Source organism: Neopelma chrysocephalum, unplaced genomic scaffold, assembly GCF_003984885.1.
Source record: "Neopelma chrysocephalum unplaced genomic scaffold, ASM398488v2 Primary Assembly neopelma1_61b, whole genome shotgun sequence".
In the NCBI taxonomy this organism is placed as follows: Eukaryota; Metazoa; Chordata; class Aves; order Passeriformes; family Pipridae; genus Neopelma; species Neopelma chrysocephalum.
Window position 1 is genome coordinate 8,595,436 of NW_020897717.1, and position 14,991 is coordinate 8,610,426.

At 46.1% G+C, this 14,991-nt stretch overlaps 1 protein-coding gene across 1 annotated transcript; it reads left to right on the plus strand.

Moving 5' to 3' along the window:
* The first annotated feature begins 4,667 nt into the window (after nt 1–4,667).
* Nucleotides 4,668–13,645, plus strand: SERTAD4 (SERTA domain containing 4). Its single transcript, XM_027682038.1, is given in 5 exon segments — nt 4,668–4,743; nt 5,049–5,229; nt 5,658–5,773; nt 8,669–9,052; nt 9,054–13,645. Coding segments are annotated over 4 exon segments (1,038 nt in total). The 5' UTR covers nt 4,668–4,743; nt 5,049–5,063; the 3' UTR covers nt 9,426–13,645.
* The last annotated feature ends 1,346 nt before the right edge of the window (nt 13,646–14,991 follow it).

Below are 14,991 nucleotides of genomic sequence, written 5' to 3' on the forward strand. Positions count from 1 at the left end.
TATCTTGACACTGAAATCAGTTGCTGATTTCACGTTAATTCCTTTTCCACCAAACACTAAGTCCAGCTCTAGAAAAAGAAGAAAAAAAAAGAAAGCAAAAGAAATAAAACAGTGGATTCCTTGAAATTCCCTGAAGTGAGGGCCAAGAAATACATGGAAAAACACTAGATTTGGCAGGTCTATGGTTTATCTATACCTGCAAAGGATGAAAAGCTGAATTGACCCTGTTGGCACACCGACCTGTTGTTCTACCAGTCTAGTTATTTCAGCCAGCCTTAACCCTTTCATTTCACCCTTGTATCATGCTTCTGTTAGATGGTGTTATGCATGTCTGGTAGGAGGCACAGCTGAAGAAACAGAAAATCATCATTGCCTGGGGCTCACACTCTCTTGCTGCCACCTGTCCTCATTCCCCTCTTCCCTCTGCCACCTCCTTGCTGTCTCTGGCTTGTGGTTCAGCATCTCCCTCACCGCACACCAGGGACTGCTCTGCACTGGCACAGTGCAGTTTTCCTCAGCTATTTTATATCAACAAGAGAAGGAAAAAAATCTCCCTGTCTGCTCCCAACCATTGTCTGTCTCTTGGAAGTACAATTTTCAATTTAAATCCAGCATGGCCAATTCTAGAGCCCATTTCACTTCTTGCAGCCTTGCTTCTCATCTTGCCTCCAGAGCCCTGAGCACAGGAATCATCTTTGACTCTTTGCTCTCATTTAAAGTGACTGGGCTGTCCCAGTGTGCTGCGATTCAGGGTCCCCAGCATTTACACTGCTTCATTCATAGCACTACTACAACTCTGTGCATATCTATCCAGACAATAAACTTTTTAATCAAGGCCCTCATTATCTTCCATCTCTGTTCGTAGCTTCCTCCTTCTTGAACCTGTGACATATCAGGCAGTTTGATCTATTTAAACATAAGCTCCCAACATCCTCTTCCCTGTCTGCTGCTGTGGTCAGAGCCAAGCCACCTCCTGCCTTTCCTCCTTATTTGCCTCCATCTAGTCTTTTATTTTCACATGTGAGGTTGTGACAGTTCCGCCGTAGCTGTCATCAGTCCACCATTGTCTCTACAGCACCAGCACGGCTCTGCTCTCTTTGCCAGTAATGCTGGCATCCTCCTGCCTTTATCTGCTGCTCCCAGGGGAGCCTTTATGCCCTCTTCCATGACGCTCTTGTCCACAGGATGCCCTGCCTCCCTCAGCTCAGTCGGTGATAGCAAACTTTTTTGCATCAACCATAAAGATAGTTTGCAATGAGGTTAGCTTGGAATTGCTTACAGGTAATGCAGTGGGTTTTTTTGCTAAGGGAGGTACATCAGTCTGGGTATGTGACTGTGCCTTTCCCCTTCCTCTCACCAGCTGTCACTTGCTTTCTTAGAAGGAGGGTCTGCACAGCCTCTGTGCAGTGGGATTCCTGATTGCTTCTGCAGTGTAAATTTTCTGTAACACCAGAACGGTAACAGCTATCATGACGATGGCAATTTTTTTTTCTAAGCACTGCAATCCAGATGTTAACAATGGTATAGTACAGCTAAGAACTGCTATTCTCTCCCCAAGTCACGTTGTTATGCAATGGAAACACTGCACGATATATGATAAGGACTGAAACCACTGCAGTACTTGAGTACAAACCCAGGAGTTAAACAAGGAATAGCCATCTTAAGTCTGTTCCCTTGTTTTTATTCGTCTTGGTGAGACCTGCAGCTTTATAGTCATGGGCATTTTATATTTAAGTTTGGGTTTTTAGAGACATTCTGGAACTGTATAAAAAGCCCCTTTCTCTGACATCAGCATCAGGCTTGTTATAATGTGAATGGCATCATTACAGTTCTCTCATTAACATCATAATGGCTCTGGAGGAATAGGGAGTGAAAACCCCAGCAAATGGAGTAGTGGCAATGTATAGTAGTCTTACTGTGTGAAACTGAGTACAGAAAAAGTTTGGCATTTTAACCTTCAGGCTGCTGTAGATGCCCCGGGGTGTCCTCACACTACACACGTTTGGCTGACAAAATGGAAAAATTGTGGTAGCCTAAGGAGGGAGGGCTGGGTTCAATAAAAAACTCTGCCTGGCTTCCATGCCACTGAAGCCCACACAAGGCTCCCAAATGGATTTTTCAAAATTGAATCCAGCCCTAAGTGTCAACCTTTTGCTGTAATTTTATATAGTAAATGTGTTGTATGCTCAAATGTACATCTTTCATCCTTTATTTCCAGAGGTGCTAATGGAAATGTAACAATATGTGTGCTGTTATGCAAAGTCTCATTGAAACCAACGGGATTTTGGATGAAATCCCTCCATTGCATAAGATAATGTAATATAAACGGGTTGGGCTTAAGACTGGAGGACGATGAGATTTGGTTCTATTTCTGGCTCTGACACTGATTTGCTGTGTGACTTCTGGCAAGATACTCAGGAGTCGATTTTGCCACCCTTAATGGGGAAAAACAGTAGGCTGGCTCTTCAGGAGCAGTGCCAGAGATCCCGTTTGTGGAGTTAGGTCTGGTAGTGCTTTCTCAGTAAACACCAGGTTACAGTTCTGCCATGTCCAGCTTTACCTTCAAGGAGGCTGACTTTTCCCATGTGCTGAGTGCTTGTAGCTCCCTTCCCACTCATTTGCAGCAGCTGGAAATCAGTGCTTTTGAACATCCAAGGGGAACAAATAGCATGCCCAGAGTCATGAGCCCTTTTAAAAGCCTGGTTTTCAGCTTCTGTGTGCTAAAGCAACCCCTCTGCTACAAAATGGGACCTATTTTGTAGCTGAGTGCCACCTATAAAGCTTTGTAACACATGCTGAGACCTACAAGCTTGGTTTGGGGCTTTGGTTTTCTGGTGGGTGGTTGTTTTTTGTTGTTTTTTTTTCTCCCAGGGAAGCTCTATAATTTATGCCTTGGTTTTATACAGTTTGGAAACATGGAGAATGTGCATGGACAGTAGCTGTTTATGGAAGTGAACTGGCTTGCCTCTATTCATTTTGCATGTTGTAAATAGCAGAAGCAGTTCATTTACTTTACTGGCTGTCCAGAGAACTCAGCTTTTCAAGATAAATTAGCAGCACTGTGCAGAAGGCATCCCAACGCTTCCTTCCTTCCTTCCTGCATGTTGCTGCTTGAGCATAGCAAGACCTATTTGTGATGAAATATGGTAAAAAAAAGATGCACAGCTTAAATCTCTGATTCTCATTACCAAAAAAAAAAAATCCACAAAGAGATGCTGAATTCATTATGAGCAAAGAAACCCTGACTTTCCCGACGCAGCAGCGAGTTTCTTCCAACCTTTATTCTCTCAGGACAAACACTGAGTGTTGACATCATGCCAATGTGAGAAGATTGATGTGTCCCTGTGAATGATTCCTCAGTGCAGATTAATGAGAAGAGTCCATTGGTGCTTTCTAATGATGGCGTAATCTTTTCAGACACAAAATATATGACTTTTTAGCTGCTTCTTGGGCCAATTTTTGGCCCCGCTGTTATGTCAGCAGACTGGCCCACTTGTTTTGACCATTCCTTTCATGTATTGGTACTAGGCTGGTAAGAAAAGGTGTGGGGAATAAATAATATCTATTGTCTATCTGTGTCAGGGATAACTTCCAATGGGCCAGTCCAGTGGCTTGCCATTCCCTGTGTTGCTTCTTGGCCTAGAAGAAGCAAGATGGCACGAAGGGGCTACTGCAAGAAAGTGACTGAGGGCCATATGCAGTGCTTTAGCAGTAAATTGACTCTGAGGAAGGGTCAGTCCGATTGCAGTGAGGCAAACTGCTTGGGGACTCGGCTGACTGTCCCTTCGCCTCCCATTTTTGCCTCAGTGAGGAGGCAGAGCAGACCCATGCACCCATGCATCCAAGACACAGACAGCGCATGTTGGAAGCCGTTTCTTAATAAAGTAGCAGTCTTTTGCATTCTTCCAGGATTTAAGAAAACAACTGGCAGATGTGAAGGATTTATTTTTCCTCCCTCTTCTGCTGCGGTTTATTTTTTCCCCTTGTTCGAGAGCGCTCAGCTGCTAACACAAACAATTGCTGAAATTCCACCTGCCCACCTGCGGCCCCTCCTTCCCGCCGCCTGCTCGGGCCCTCGTCTTCCTCCGGGAGGGTTGCGCCGAGGAGAAACTACATCCCGCTTTCTTAGAGAGAGGAGGAGGAGGAGGAAGGGGAGGGAGGAGTCGGGCTGTGTCTGGGCGCATTGTTCCGCGCTCCTCTGCCAAGAAGTAGGTGACTATGATGAACTCATCCCTCGCCCCTCGCAGAAAGTTTGCCGCCTTCCCCCCCTCCTCCCCTCCCCTCCCGCCCGCTGGCGCGGCAGGAGGCAGCTCGCAGCCCGGAGCTGGCCCCGGAGTCCCCGCTCCTGCTTAATATTCCGCCCGCTCCGCCGATGTTGTGCTTGGCTCCGGTGGGACCGCAACTCACGGCGTGAAACCGGAGCCAATTTTCTGTCTTAGTCTCGCAGTGTTTTGACTGGAGGCAGATCCAGTTCAGTCCGATCGGGGCTAGTGGAAACAACTACCTAAGTCTCCGCTGTCTGTGTCGTTTGGGAGGGAAGAAAGAAGAAAGGAACGCGATCCCGGACTGCTGGGCGCGCTCTCTCTCACACACACAGGCACACACGCACACCCCACCGCACACACACACACGCACCGCACACACACGCACCCAGACAGGCAGACTCGCACCCCCTCCGGTGCCGAACGCGCCGTGCCAGCACCGCCGGGAGGAAATGGGAAGCCAGTGAGCGGATCCGTGCCGGTGTGTGAGCGCCGCCGGGGCCGGGGCCGGGGCGGCGGGGGCAGCGGGAGCGCGGCCGGGGGCGGCGCGGGGGGAGCGCGCACCAACTCCCGGTGCGGGGGACCCCGCGCCCTTTGTGGCAGAGGGCTCCGCTCATTTTCCTGCCGCAAGAAGGGGGAAAAGAAAACGTGCGTCTATGTGATATCGGCATGCGTATGTTTTTAATATACGTGTGCGCAGAGGTCTGGCTGCCGGGGGGCGGGACGCCGCGGGGCGGGGGGCAGGTGGCGGGGCGGCGGGCGGTCACCGCGCTGCTTCGCTTCCAGGTGCCGGCGCCCGCGATGACCCTGGTGCTGCCCATGCAGCGGCTGGGCCGCCCCATCGCCGCCGAGGGAGCCGCCGACCTCGCCGCCTACCGCGCCCTCTGGGAGCCGCCCTGCTGCGGCCGCCCCGGCCCCGCCGCCCCCCCGGCCCCGGCCCCGGCGGCCCCCGGGCCCCCAGCCGCAGGTAGGCACCGCTCCGCCGCGGGGGGAACGGGGAGGCCACCGGGGGCACGAAGGTCTGCCGGCGGAGGGAGGCGCGGCGGCGGCGGGCGGAGGGCAGGAGGTCTCCCGCGGGCGAGCGGGGCCGCAGGTGCGCGGGGGCCGCCGGGCGCCGTCGCACCGGCATCCTCGGAGCGATGGAGGTGGAAAGTTCTCCGGCAACCGAGCGCCCTGCGGCGGCCCGGGCTCCCCCCCGCTGCCCGTCACATCGGTCCCCGGGCGGCTGGCGGGCGATGTGTTAGTTAGGCGAAGGTTTATTTCTGATCGCTGCGAATAGATGCGAAAATATGCGGCGGAGTTCTCCTGTAGCGCGAAGGGAAATGAAAAGTATTTTGTTTGGAGAACCTCCGGCAAACCGCATGTCATTTGTCATATCTGATTTATTACCCACAGGATCACATTACAGGGGAATTTCAAATCCTGTAACAACATCCAAGATCACATACTTTAAAAGGAAATATGTGGAAGAAGAGGATTTTCATCCACCACTCAGCAGCTGTACACATAAAGTATGTCTTCTAATAGTCATTATTTTTACTCTGAGTTTCAGATGCTTAGTAACACTCAATTGACCCATTTCCAGAAGGCTGAAATACTCTGCTGAAATTAGGAGAATGATCCAGCTGCTTGCTCAGAAACAAATAGTTACCACTTCTTCACATTTATTGTTGTATTGTCATCGAATTGCTTAAGAAGCAAAGGCGTTTCCTCATTAATAACAACTGTAAATGGAAATGCTGAGAATAACTTTTTTTCAGACTATTTTGTTCTTAGCTAGTTTATGTCATGCTTTCAGAAACAGCATTTGAACAGCAGAAGGGAAGAACATAAGTGAAAGATTCCCCACTCATTCAAAACTTTTTTTCCAGGGGAGAAAATAGTAAGAGGTTCCATGTACCCCACACTGGTTACAGATCCTCTAGAAAAGCAGAGTGACTTGGAAAGCGAGTACAAGTTCCTTCAGTGTTTAATCCTGTTTATTAAAAAACTAATAACTCAAAAAGAACAGATTAGTAGATGAAAGAATATTTTTTTAATGAAAGTTTTCAAGGGAGGGATTAGAACAAGTGTTTCCCAGGCTAACAAATATATAAATTTAAATCTAACTTTTTTGTGAGAGATTTTATGCTCCTCTTCGTTAAGGGCTCAGTCCTGCTTGGAACTGAAGACCTGGGGTGAAGTGCTTGGGGATAGCTCGTGCCTTGAGACACCACCCTGACTTTGTTGGATTGTACCTGGCCCATGACGGACCACTGCTACCCATGTTCTATTGGTGATAGGGGAGGAATTTCTGCAGAGCAGAAGTGAGCAGTAGTGCTGAGTTCAGTTTCCAAGGACCTTAGAGTACCTCAAGGCTACAAGTAAGAGTTGTCTGCAAATGGTACCTGGACTGGGAAAGTGAAAAACTGCCCCACTGTTAATTCCAGAAGGTATCCAGTCTGCTGCCAGAGCAGTGAATAAACAGCACCAAGGGTGTTGAAAAATGTGCTCTGGTTAGTGAGCATGTTTCACGTCTCATCACTCTCCAATTTCAGACAGTTTTGTTCTTTTTTACTAGATTGTTGGATTTTTGTTTCGATGATTAATTTCCTTGCAAAGAGGAGGAGGAATAGTTTCTTAGCCCTTTCGAACAGCAATAAAAAACAATTGTAGGGGTACTGGTAAACTAGGCCCAACCACAGTTTTGTGCTGTTATAGAGGTGTATCACCTCAGAAACCCTGTATCACCAATTTCTTCTGTTTGGCCCAAATACATTTTTTGCTTTGCAGCACTAAGCTTTGCCGGAGGGAGGATGCCTACCAGGTTTCCTTGAATTTCTTACACGCTTATACCTTCGCTGCCCAGTAAAGAGTTATGTGCTGAGATTACTTGTGCCATAGAGGTTATGATGGTAGGGCCCAGAGTCGCTTTCCAGAGGGCTGCTGTCAAATGTGTAGTAGAAAGCCTTTGACAACTTGTACCTACTGGTGTCCCTCCAGGATATATCTCCAGGAGAATCCCAGTTCAAGGCTTGCTGGTTTGCTCCAGGCTTTTATGGTTTCACAGACTGTTGCTGCAGCAGGTATAAAGGACCCAAATTAACCTATAGGCTTAATATACTTTAAAATGAGTCATTTATTATAGAAAATTACTCTCTCTAGCAAAGAGCTTCAGCTGTGAACTTGCAAGAAATTATGGCCAATTTTTGTTTTTGTGAGGCACTGTGCTGCTTCTAAGCCTCGCAGACATGACCAGGCTGTGGAAAGAGCTAGAGGGCTGAGGAGAGCTGAATGGATGTGAAAAGCAGCTGTGCTTTAAGCTCTTTTAGTCCTCATAGCTACGACTTCCACTCTGCAAAAATGCTGTAACCATGTGGGAAAGGGAAGAATGATCAAGCCACAGATGGGGGGGATTTAGAGCAGTCTCTCTTTGTGCGATGCTGCTCTCCTCCTACGCAAACCAAATTCTTACTAAAAATGAAAGTTAGTTAATACTGCTTACAGTAGCATGCGTTGCCCCCTCTCTTATTTTGATTCCCAGAGTAGCGATTACAATGTAGAATCCGGGGCCTCCTGGGGGCAGTAACCTGCTTATGCTGCCAGTGCTGAGAAAGGGAGTCCTGGAAGGACCATGGAAGGGAGAACAAATCTATGGGCGTCGAGCCAGGATTTCTGCAAATTCCTATCCTCTCTTCGTTTCCTGACCTTGTCCCTGCCTATCTGTGTTCCCACCGGTCCCATAGAGCGCAGGGTGTAGTACGCAGGCCAACAGCTGCTCTCCAGATGCTGTGATGCTTTGAGATGAGTTTCTCCCTGCCTCCCTCCCTGCATGCACTTTTGTACACAGGAGCAGTGTAAGAGAGCCTGGCAAATGGAGACCTCCTCGCTGGAGGGCCTCTTCCACTGGCAGCGGATGAAATGCTCCAACACTTGCTGCATGAGGCAATGGCTGCTGGCTGCGTCTTGCAAACCTTGACGCTGCAGGAGGGACCCTCACTTGGCTTCAGAGCTGTGTAGAAGCCCCACAGGGGATGATGGAATTGGGTCCATTTGCAACAAAAATCCCCCAGCCATTACTGGAGCGAAACTGCACAACAATTTTATGTTCTAACCCCAAATGTAATTGAAGAACCAAATGTGTGCATCTGGATTTCACTTTCCCACCCTGGATTCATGCCCTGCAATTGCCTTTGTGGTGTAACACTCAGCTACTTACCTCCTAAGCCTGGGTGAATGCTGTGGCCAAGAAAAAGCAGGTTCCCAGGCACATGGGTGTGCAAAATGAAAAGCCAGCCCTAGGTGCCTCAGAAAGAGAATAGTAAAGTAGTGACACAGAGGGAATACTTTGCTTCATTGTCTTTCTCCTTGCCTGGAACAAAACCAGTTGCCTTCAGTTCTATATCTTGTATCTTTTGCATTTTCAGACAATCTCCGTGTTTGAGGAGCGGGCCCATATTCTTTACATGTCTTTGGAAAAGCTGAAATTCATTGACGATCCTGAAGTCTACCTGCGGAGATCCGTCCTCATCAACAATCTAATGAAGAGAATTCACGGAGAGATCATCATGCAGAACAATTGGTGCTTCTCCGCCTGCTCCTTCAGTGGCACCTCGCCACAAGAGTGGTTTGTGCCTCAGGACTGTCCATACAGAAAACGCCTTCGGATGGCAAAGGAGGAGTATGAGAAGCTCCACATGTGCTGCTTCTATCAAGAATGTGGCAGTCACTATTTAAATCTACCCTACTCTGTTAATGCTGGTACAGAAAATACTTCCTCCTCTTCCTCCTCCTCCTCTTCCTCCTCTTCCCCCCCCCATTTCCTTGCCAAGCTGTTCCCAGCAGGTGGATTATGACGTTGGCAGTGCACCTTCTTACAGAAGTGATGACCAGATACCTGCTAATGAAATATTCATCACTAATGGCAGGTCTCACAGTAATCAGGAAAAGGCAAAATTTAATGATGAGAAAGGAGGTAATGAACCTGAGCAAGGGAGCGTTGCTCTAAACTGTGAACCTGTAAGAGGCACCCATGCTGTCGAATGTAGAGGCAAATTTTATGACTATTTTGAGACTGGATGTAATGACAAGAGCAACGTAAGTGAATCTTGGAAAAAATCCTTAAGGAAAAAGGAATCTTTACCAAGTAATAAAATGTGCTGCAACAAAGGAAGTAAAATATGAGGCATCTTTCTTGCTCTGTTGAAGCATGCACAGCACGTTCTTTCTCTATCAAATTTTTATTTTGAATGGATTTTTTATAGTTTTCTACAAATGGTACAATCATGCCACAAACATGGCATGTAGTTCTAAGTGACTGGAGAGCAGATTGCGTAAAGATACTCTGTGATCTGCATCAGTGGGCTATTTATAAATATGGTGACTTCATAAAGGACGCAGTTGCGTTACTGCTGAGTCTGGTGTAGCTATGGTGTAGCTTTCATTACTGAAAATGCCAATCAGCCAGATGGGGAAAACATATCGTTTTATATATCCCCACCCCCAAGAAGTCTGCCAATAATTAAGAAGAACCTCCATTATGTTTACCAAGGAATTAGAAGTCTGGTAAACAAATTGATGCTACCAGCAAGGATGATGTGCTCCTTGTAACTCGGTGTTCCTTCTGACAAAGGACTGTCTTCATGGACTAGGAATAAACCATCCTTATGTTTTGTACTGATACTCTTGAATTTCTGGATTCAGCGTCTTGTTCAACTGACAAAATAGGACATAGCATAAAGAAATAACCTGTTTATGGGATCTTAATAAGAATGAGACATGCAGCTCAAGTACTTGCGTGTTTTCACCTCGGCTGTAATAACTAATGAGGCTTGTTATACAGGGCAGATTTTTTTTTGGTGCCTTACGTTTTGTCTTAATTTTTGCCAGCGTGAAAATTAAGTATGAATCAGTGATACAGCAGGGATTTAACCTAAACAGAGATTAAAAAAAAACCCCACAGGGTGGATCAATATTATTAGAAACCTTTAACCTTTGAAGTACTGAGTTCAACTTCCTATTCAAACATCTCTGTTCTTCCTTTTTGATGCTCAATTGCTTTTTGATTTGCTATCCTTAGGAAGGGATTTAAGAAACAATAGAGAGATGTCTCTTGTAAACAAGCATTCGATGCTTGAGTGTTTCTATGGCAACTGTCTGTTGCTGGGCTCTTTTTTTTTTCCTTCTTCGTATAATGAAGTTCATGAACCAGTGGCATGTTTTATACTTTATTCTGTTTTGCATAATTTCTCTCTTTTAGATTGCAAAAGCATGCGGGAGTTTTCTATGACTTTTGCTGTTGATTTAAAAAAAGACAAGAAAAGAAGGCAAGAAGCACAATGTTAATTAATAATGTGACGTTAAACATGGTTTTATCTGAATGAATGTAAGGGGTTTAATTTTAAAAAAGAAAATTTTGGAGAAATGAGCTGAGATTTCAGTGGCTGAGCACAACATTTATTCATCCCTAGGTAGATGGTTTGCAAAAGTGTGCTGTTTAAAATGCCCAGAAGACATTATTTGGGGTTGGACCGAGAGTGAGTCTTAGATCCACCAAATTAATTAGTTCCCACAGTCCCTATAACAACTGGCGGGATGCGCTCAGCAAAATAGCCACATCCAAGCCACAGCTGACTCATAAATAGCTGGCTGTTCCCATAGCATCATGCACTGAAGCAACATGCTCTCTTGCTTCTTGTCCAAAGGGTGGAAACCACCTCTGTGCTGGGGGAACAGCCAGCTCAGCACAGGGCATGAGGATTGCTGGGGGGACACTGCCCCGAGCTCCCCCAGGCTTGGCACTGGAGTCAGCCGGGTCTCTGGGTCTGAGACCTCCTACTCTGGGTTTCATGGGTTCAGCCTGAATCCTCTGGGGCCACGGTTATTTTGGGTAGCATGTGCACCCCACAGCCACATTTGCAAACTGGATGGTCTTTTGTCAGAAAGACCAGTGGTCACTGGAAAAAAGGGCTCGCCCCCCTCCGCAGCTAAAGTGACCACAAAAGAGAGCAGGATGTCAATCAGTGATAACCTTTATGAAGTCAGGTGAGTTTAAACTGATAGGTTTGTAAGGGTTATCATTGTGAAGAGTGACAAATAAAGGAAGTATAAGTCCCACCTGATTTCTCCAAGACAGAAGCTTTTTTATTAATAATAATAATATTAAATATAGATCTCATTCATACAGTGTATGAGTAGGATCATAATTTAGACATTTGTCCACAAGGACCAATTTTTTAAAAAAACTGATTTTTCTTGTGTTATACCCAGGTAGTCTAGTAATGTCTGCTCTTTTCCAATATTTGATAAACGCTTGATGTTTTAAGCTTAAATATTAGATGCTTGTATACTAATGTGTTGTTGTAGTAAAGTGAAATTTCCTTGATATATATTTATTAAAATGACCAAAATTCATTTTAATTTTACATCTCCAATGGCTACTGGGTCCTTTCCCCCATGTTCCCCTCCCTCACCAAAGAAAATGCCATTTAATGAAACTGCTCACTGCTGAAGAGGTTACATGGCAGTTGACTGTGCCCCTTAAGCTGGGTCCATGAGGAAGCTCAGCCTTCTTGGGGTTTCAGGAGCCTTTAGGACAGTCTGAAGGTGCACTGAGAAGCAACAGATTCTCTGCAGACTTGCGCATTCAGCCAAGGAAAACACCTGGCCAAATGCTGCCCAAACCACAAATCACCTAACACTTTTGGGGGGGCTGAAAGCTTTCTGACCCTAAGGGGCTCCTTGGTCTTCAAGAACAAGCCTGCACACATAACCTGTCGCAGAGGCTTCTCAGTTGAATTTGCACAAGCTACAGTGATGGATCAGCAGAACTCTGTCTACTCTGGCCTCTCTAATGGCTTCTTTAGTTCCAGGGACATGTAGAAATTAACCTGTTACAGCTCTGGACAATCTTACTGTCATAAGGGTCTGTAAGGGATGTAATGTCATCTAATGAAGGTTGGCCTGTGGATAAGTGGTCTTTGTCTGGACCCTGCCTCACAAAATAATAGCAAATACTGAAGGTATATGTATTGGACTCAGGAGTCCAGTGAGTTACCTTGTTTACCTCAGAAGAGACATAGGTATTTCATGTTAGAAAAGGGAGTTGGAAAGACCTTTGTCCAATTGCCAGAAATGCAATAGACCTTGATAGGATTTCCAGCCTGGGCTAGGCTGAATGGATTTCCTGGTTTAAATTTGGGTTGATTTATGGCATGTGAAGACTGTAAACCTGATAGGCCTCTTCCCCACTGCACACTCCAGTACTAAGGACGTTTTGCTAGTATCACAGATTTTCAAGAAATAGGTCTTTTACAAGATTATACTAATGTCTTTCATCTGAATGTCCCACACATAGCTGTGAAATGAATGTTCCTGAACTTGATCCTGGCCTACCTACCAGGAAGAACTGGACAGAAAGCTTCTTTTTAGGGAGATTGCTTTACTCTCTATCATGACACTCTGGTTCTAAAGTGTAAGACTATAAAAGTGTTTGCCTTTCAGCACATGGCAAACAGCAACAGAAAAAGATGTTTCTGTTGTCACATCTATTTTACTGTTACTAGGAACAGAAGTGTTATCTTCAGAATCCAGGTAATACATTTCTCTTGAAAACGCACAGTTCATTTGAGTTGAAAAAATTGTGTTCCTTTTTCAAAGCACGTGGCATAATATCATTGTGCTTCATACATACTCACTGTTTTTGGTAAAATTTTACTATTTTTACTGTATTAGCTAATCTGTTGAAACAGCTTAACATGGTTACTTAAGCATCCCCAGCACTCAGACAGCCTCAGCTGGCACCGATGTGCAGTGCCAGCATAGCAGCTGGTTCCAGAGAGAAAACAGACACAGGCTGAGCCGCAGAAATGAAGTGCTTCTTTCAGTCCTCAAGGTGTTACACCCTAAAGCAAAATTGTGGTAGAGACTTTTTTCACATTTCGTCTTTCTGTGCACTCTCCATCCTCCTTTTGCATCCCTCATCTACCATCTGTCCTTTCGCTGATGACCGTGACACACTGCCAGGGTGGTTTGGTGGATGTCACCTCCCTTTGGGTTTGTGTAGGAGAAGCAGGGAGTTGGTTCAGAGCCACCGCATGAGCTAAAATTTAAACAAACTAACCAGGGTGCCGTGTATCTCAGCTACTTCGTGGCCCCTCTGGAGGCTCATGCCAGTTGTGACATCCCCCCCACCCAAATGGCTTTTCCAGCTGCTGTGGTAGGGATCTGGTGATTAGAGGGCTATGGCCGAAGTAGAGATGTGAAGGTGATTTCTAGCCTGGATTTGACTTGTGTCCTTTCATTGCCTTCTTGAGCTAAAGGTGTAGTAAGAGGTATAGCAAATGCAATTGCTGCTTACTCATGCCAGGAACCTTGATAAAAGAAGTTTCTTGAGTTTTATCACGGAAAAAAAGCCAGTCAGTCACATCAGAGAAAGGTTTAAACTGCTGTGGGGTATAGGATTTCATCTGGTGTTTTATTCAGTGAATATAACCCTGGTGTGGAAGCCTCCCAGAGGGACGTGACCTTTTCATTGTCCATCCCTTGCTTTGTAACCTCGAAGAAAGGGGCTGCCCCTGCTTTCTGGAGGTCACCATTTGGGCTTCTCAGTACTGGTATGAGTTTTTCCACAGCTGCACAAAGCACCCCAGAGGCTTTTCCTGGCAGGGTGTGCAGAGCCTGCTAAACAATCGTAGCCAGGAAAGCGTTGCAAAGGATCCTGCTGGAAATGTTAGGAGCGAATCTTCCACAAGGCATCCCATGTAACAGCCAAGCCGCTCAGTCATGACTACTTGGAATACACAGTAATTTCCTGTGTTTTTTCAATCTCACTTAAACTTCTCTGACAGATGGGGAAAGATGACTAAACCAAGGGAGTTTACAAAAGTTCGTCTTGTGGTGTTTGCAAACTGTCTCTGTGAGGTCCATTTTCTCTAATGTAAACACAGCCGTGGCCGGATGCCGAGTGCCTTCCCAGCAGTTAATCCTGCTCAGTTTAAGGCTGCTAATACAAGGTGTACCCAGCCAGCCAGGTCCACACTGAGGGGCTGAATATGAACCATCCGAGGGCTGAGGAGTGTTAGGGTGAGACCTTCACTCTCTAGGCTCTACTCAGAGAGCATAAAGCGAAGACCAAATTTACTATCACGGGTCAGAGGCTTTCCAAGAGGTCTTGGGTCAGGTGTAGAAGGTTAGATTAAACTCCAGGGGAGTAATCATGTGAAAGCTGTTGCCTTTGGGGCTGTAGTTGGCTTGTTGTTGCTCTCCCTAGTCTTTAAGTCATAGCAGGGAACAGAGTGCACCTTGGGGAAAGTGAGGTTTTGGTTTCTTGGCTTTGCAGAAGTGGTGCAGACTGCAAGGTATGCAAAGCTTTTTCACCGGATCCAGGTAAGCAAGCATGTTAACTTCTTTTAATCTCTGTGCTCAAGTTACCCCTTTGAGGAATGCAAGAAGTGTGAGGAGAAGCCATAAAGGGTAGTCTTTTTACACTCAGAAGTATGCAAGATGAGCAGAAAAACCCAAACACCAACAAAATCCCCAAAGCAGGGATGTACTGAATTTGAAAAGTAATTTAGCTTCCATGGCTAGTAATTCTCGATTAATACAGCATCATTCTCCAGTTTACTGGAGAGAGCATCTAATCTGTCATACTGGGATTGCAGAAAGGAGGTAAATGGTCTGTCTGCTCAAGGTCAGTCCATTTACTGCTACCTCCTGTAGTGGTACTGTGGAATACCCCACCAGATGCATC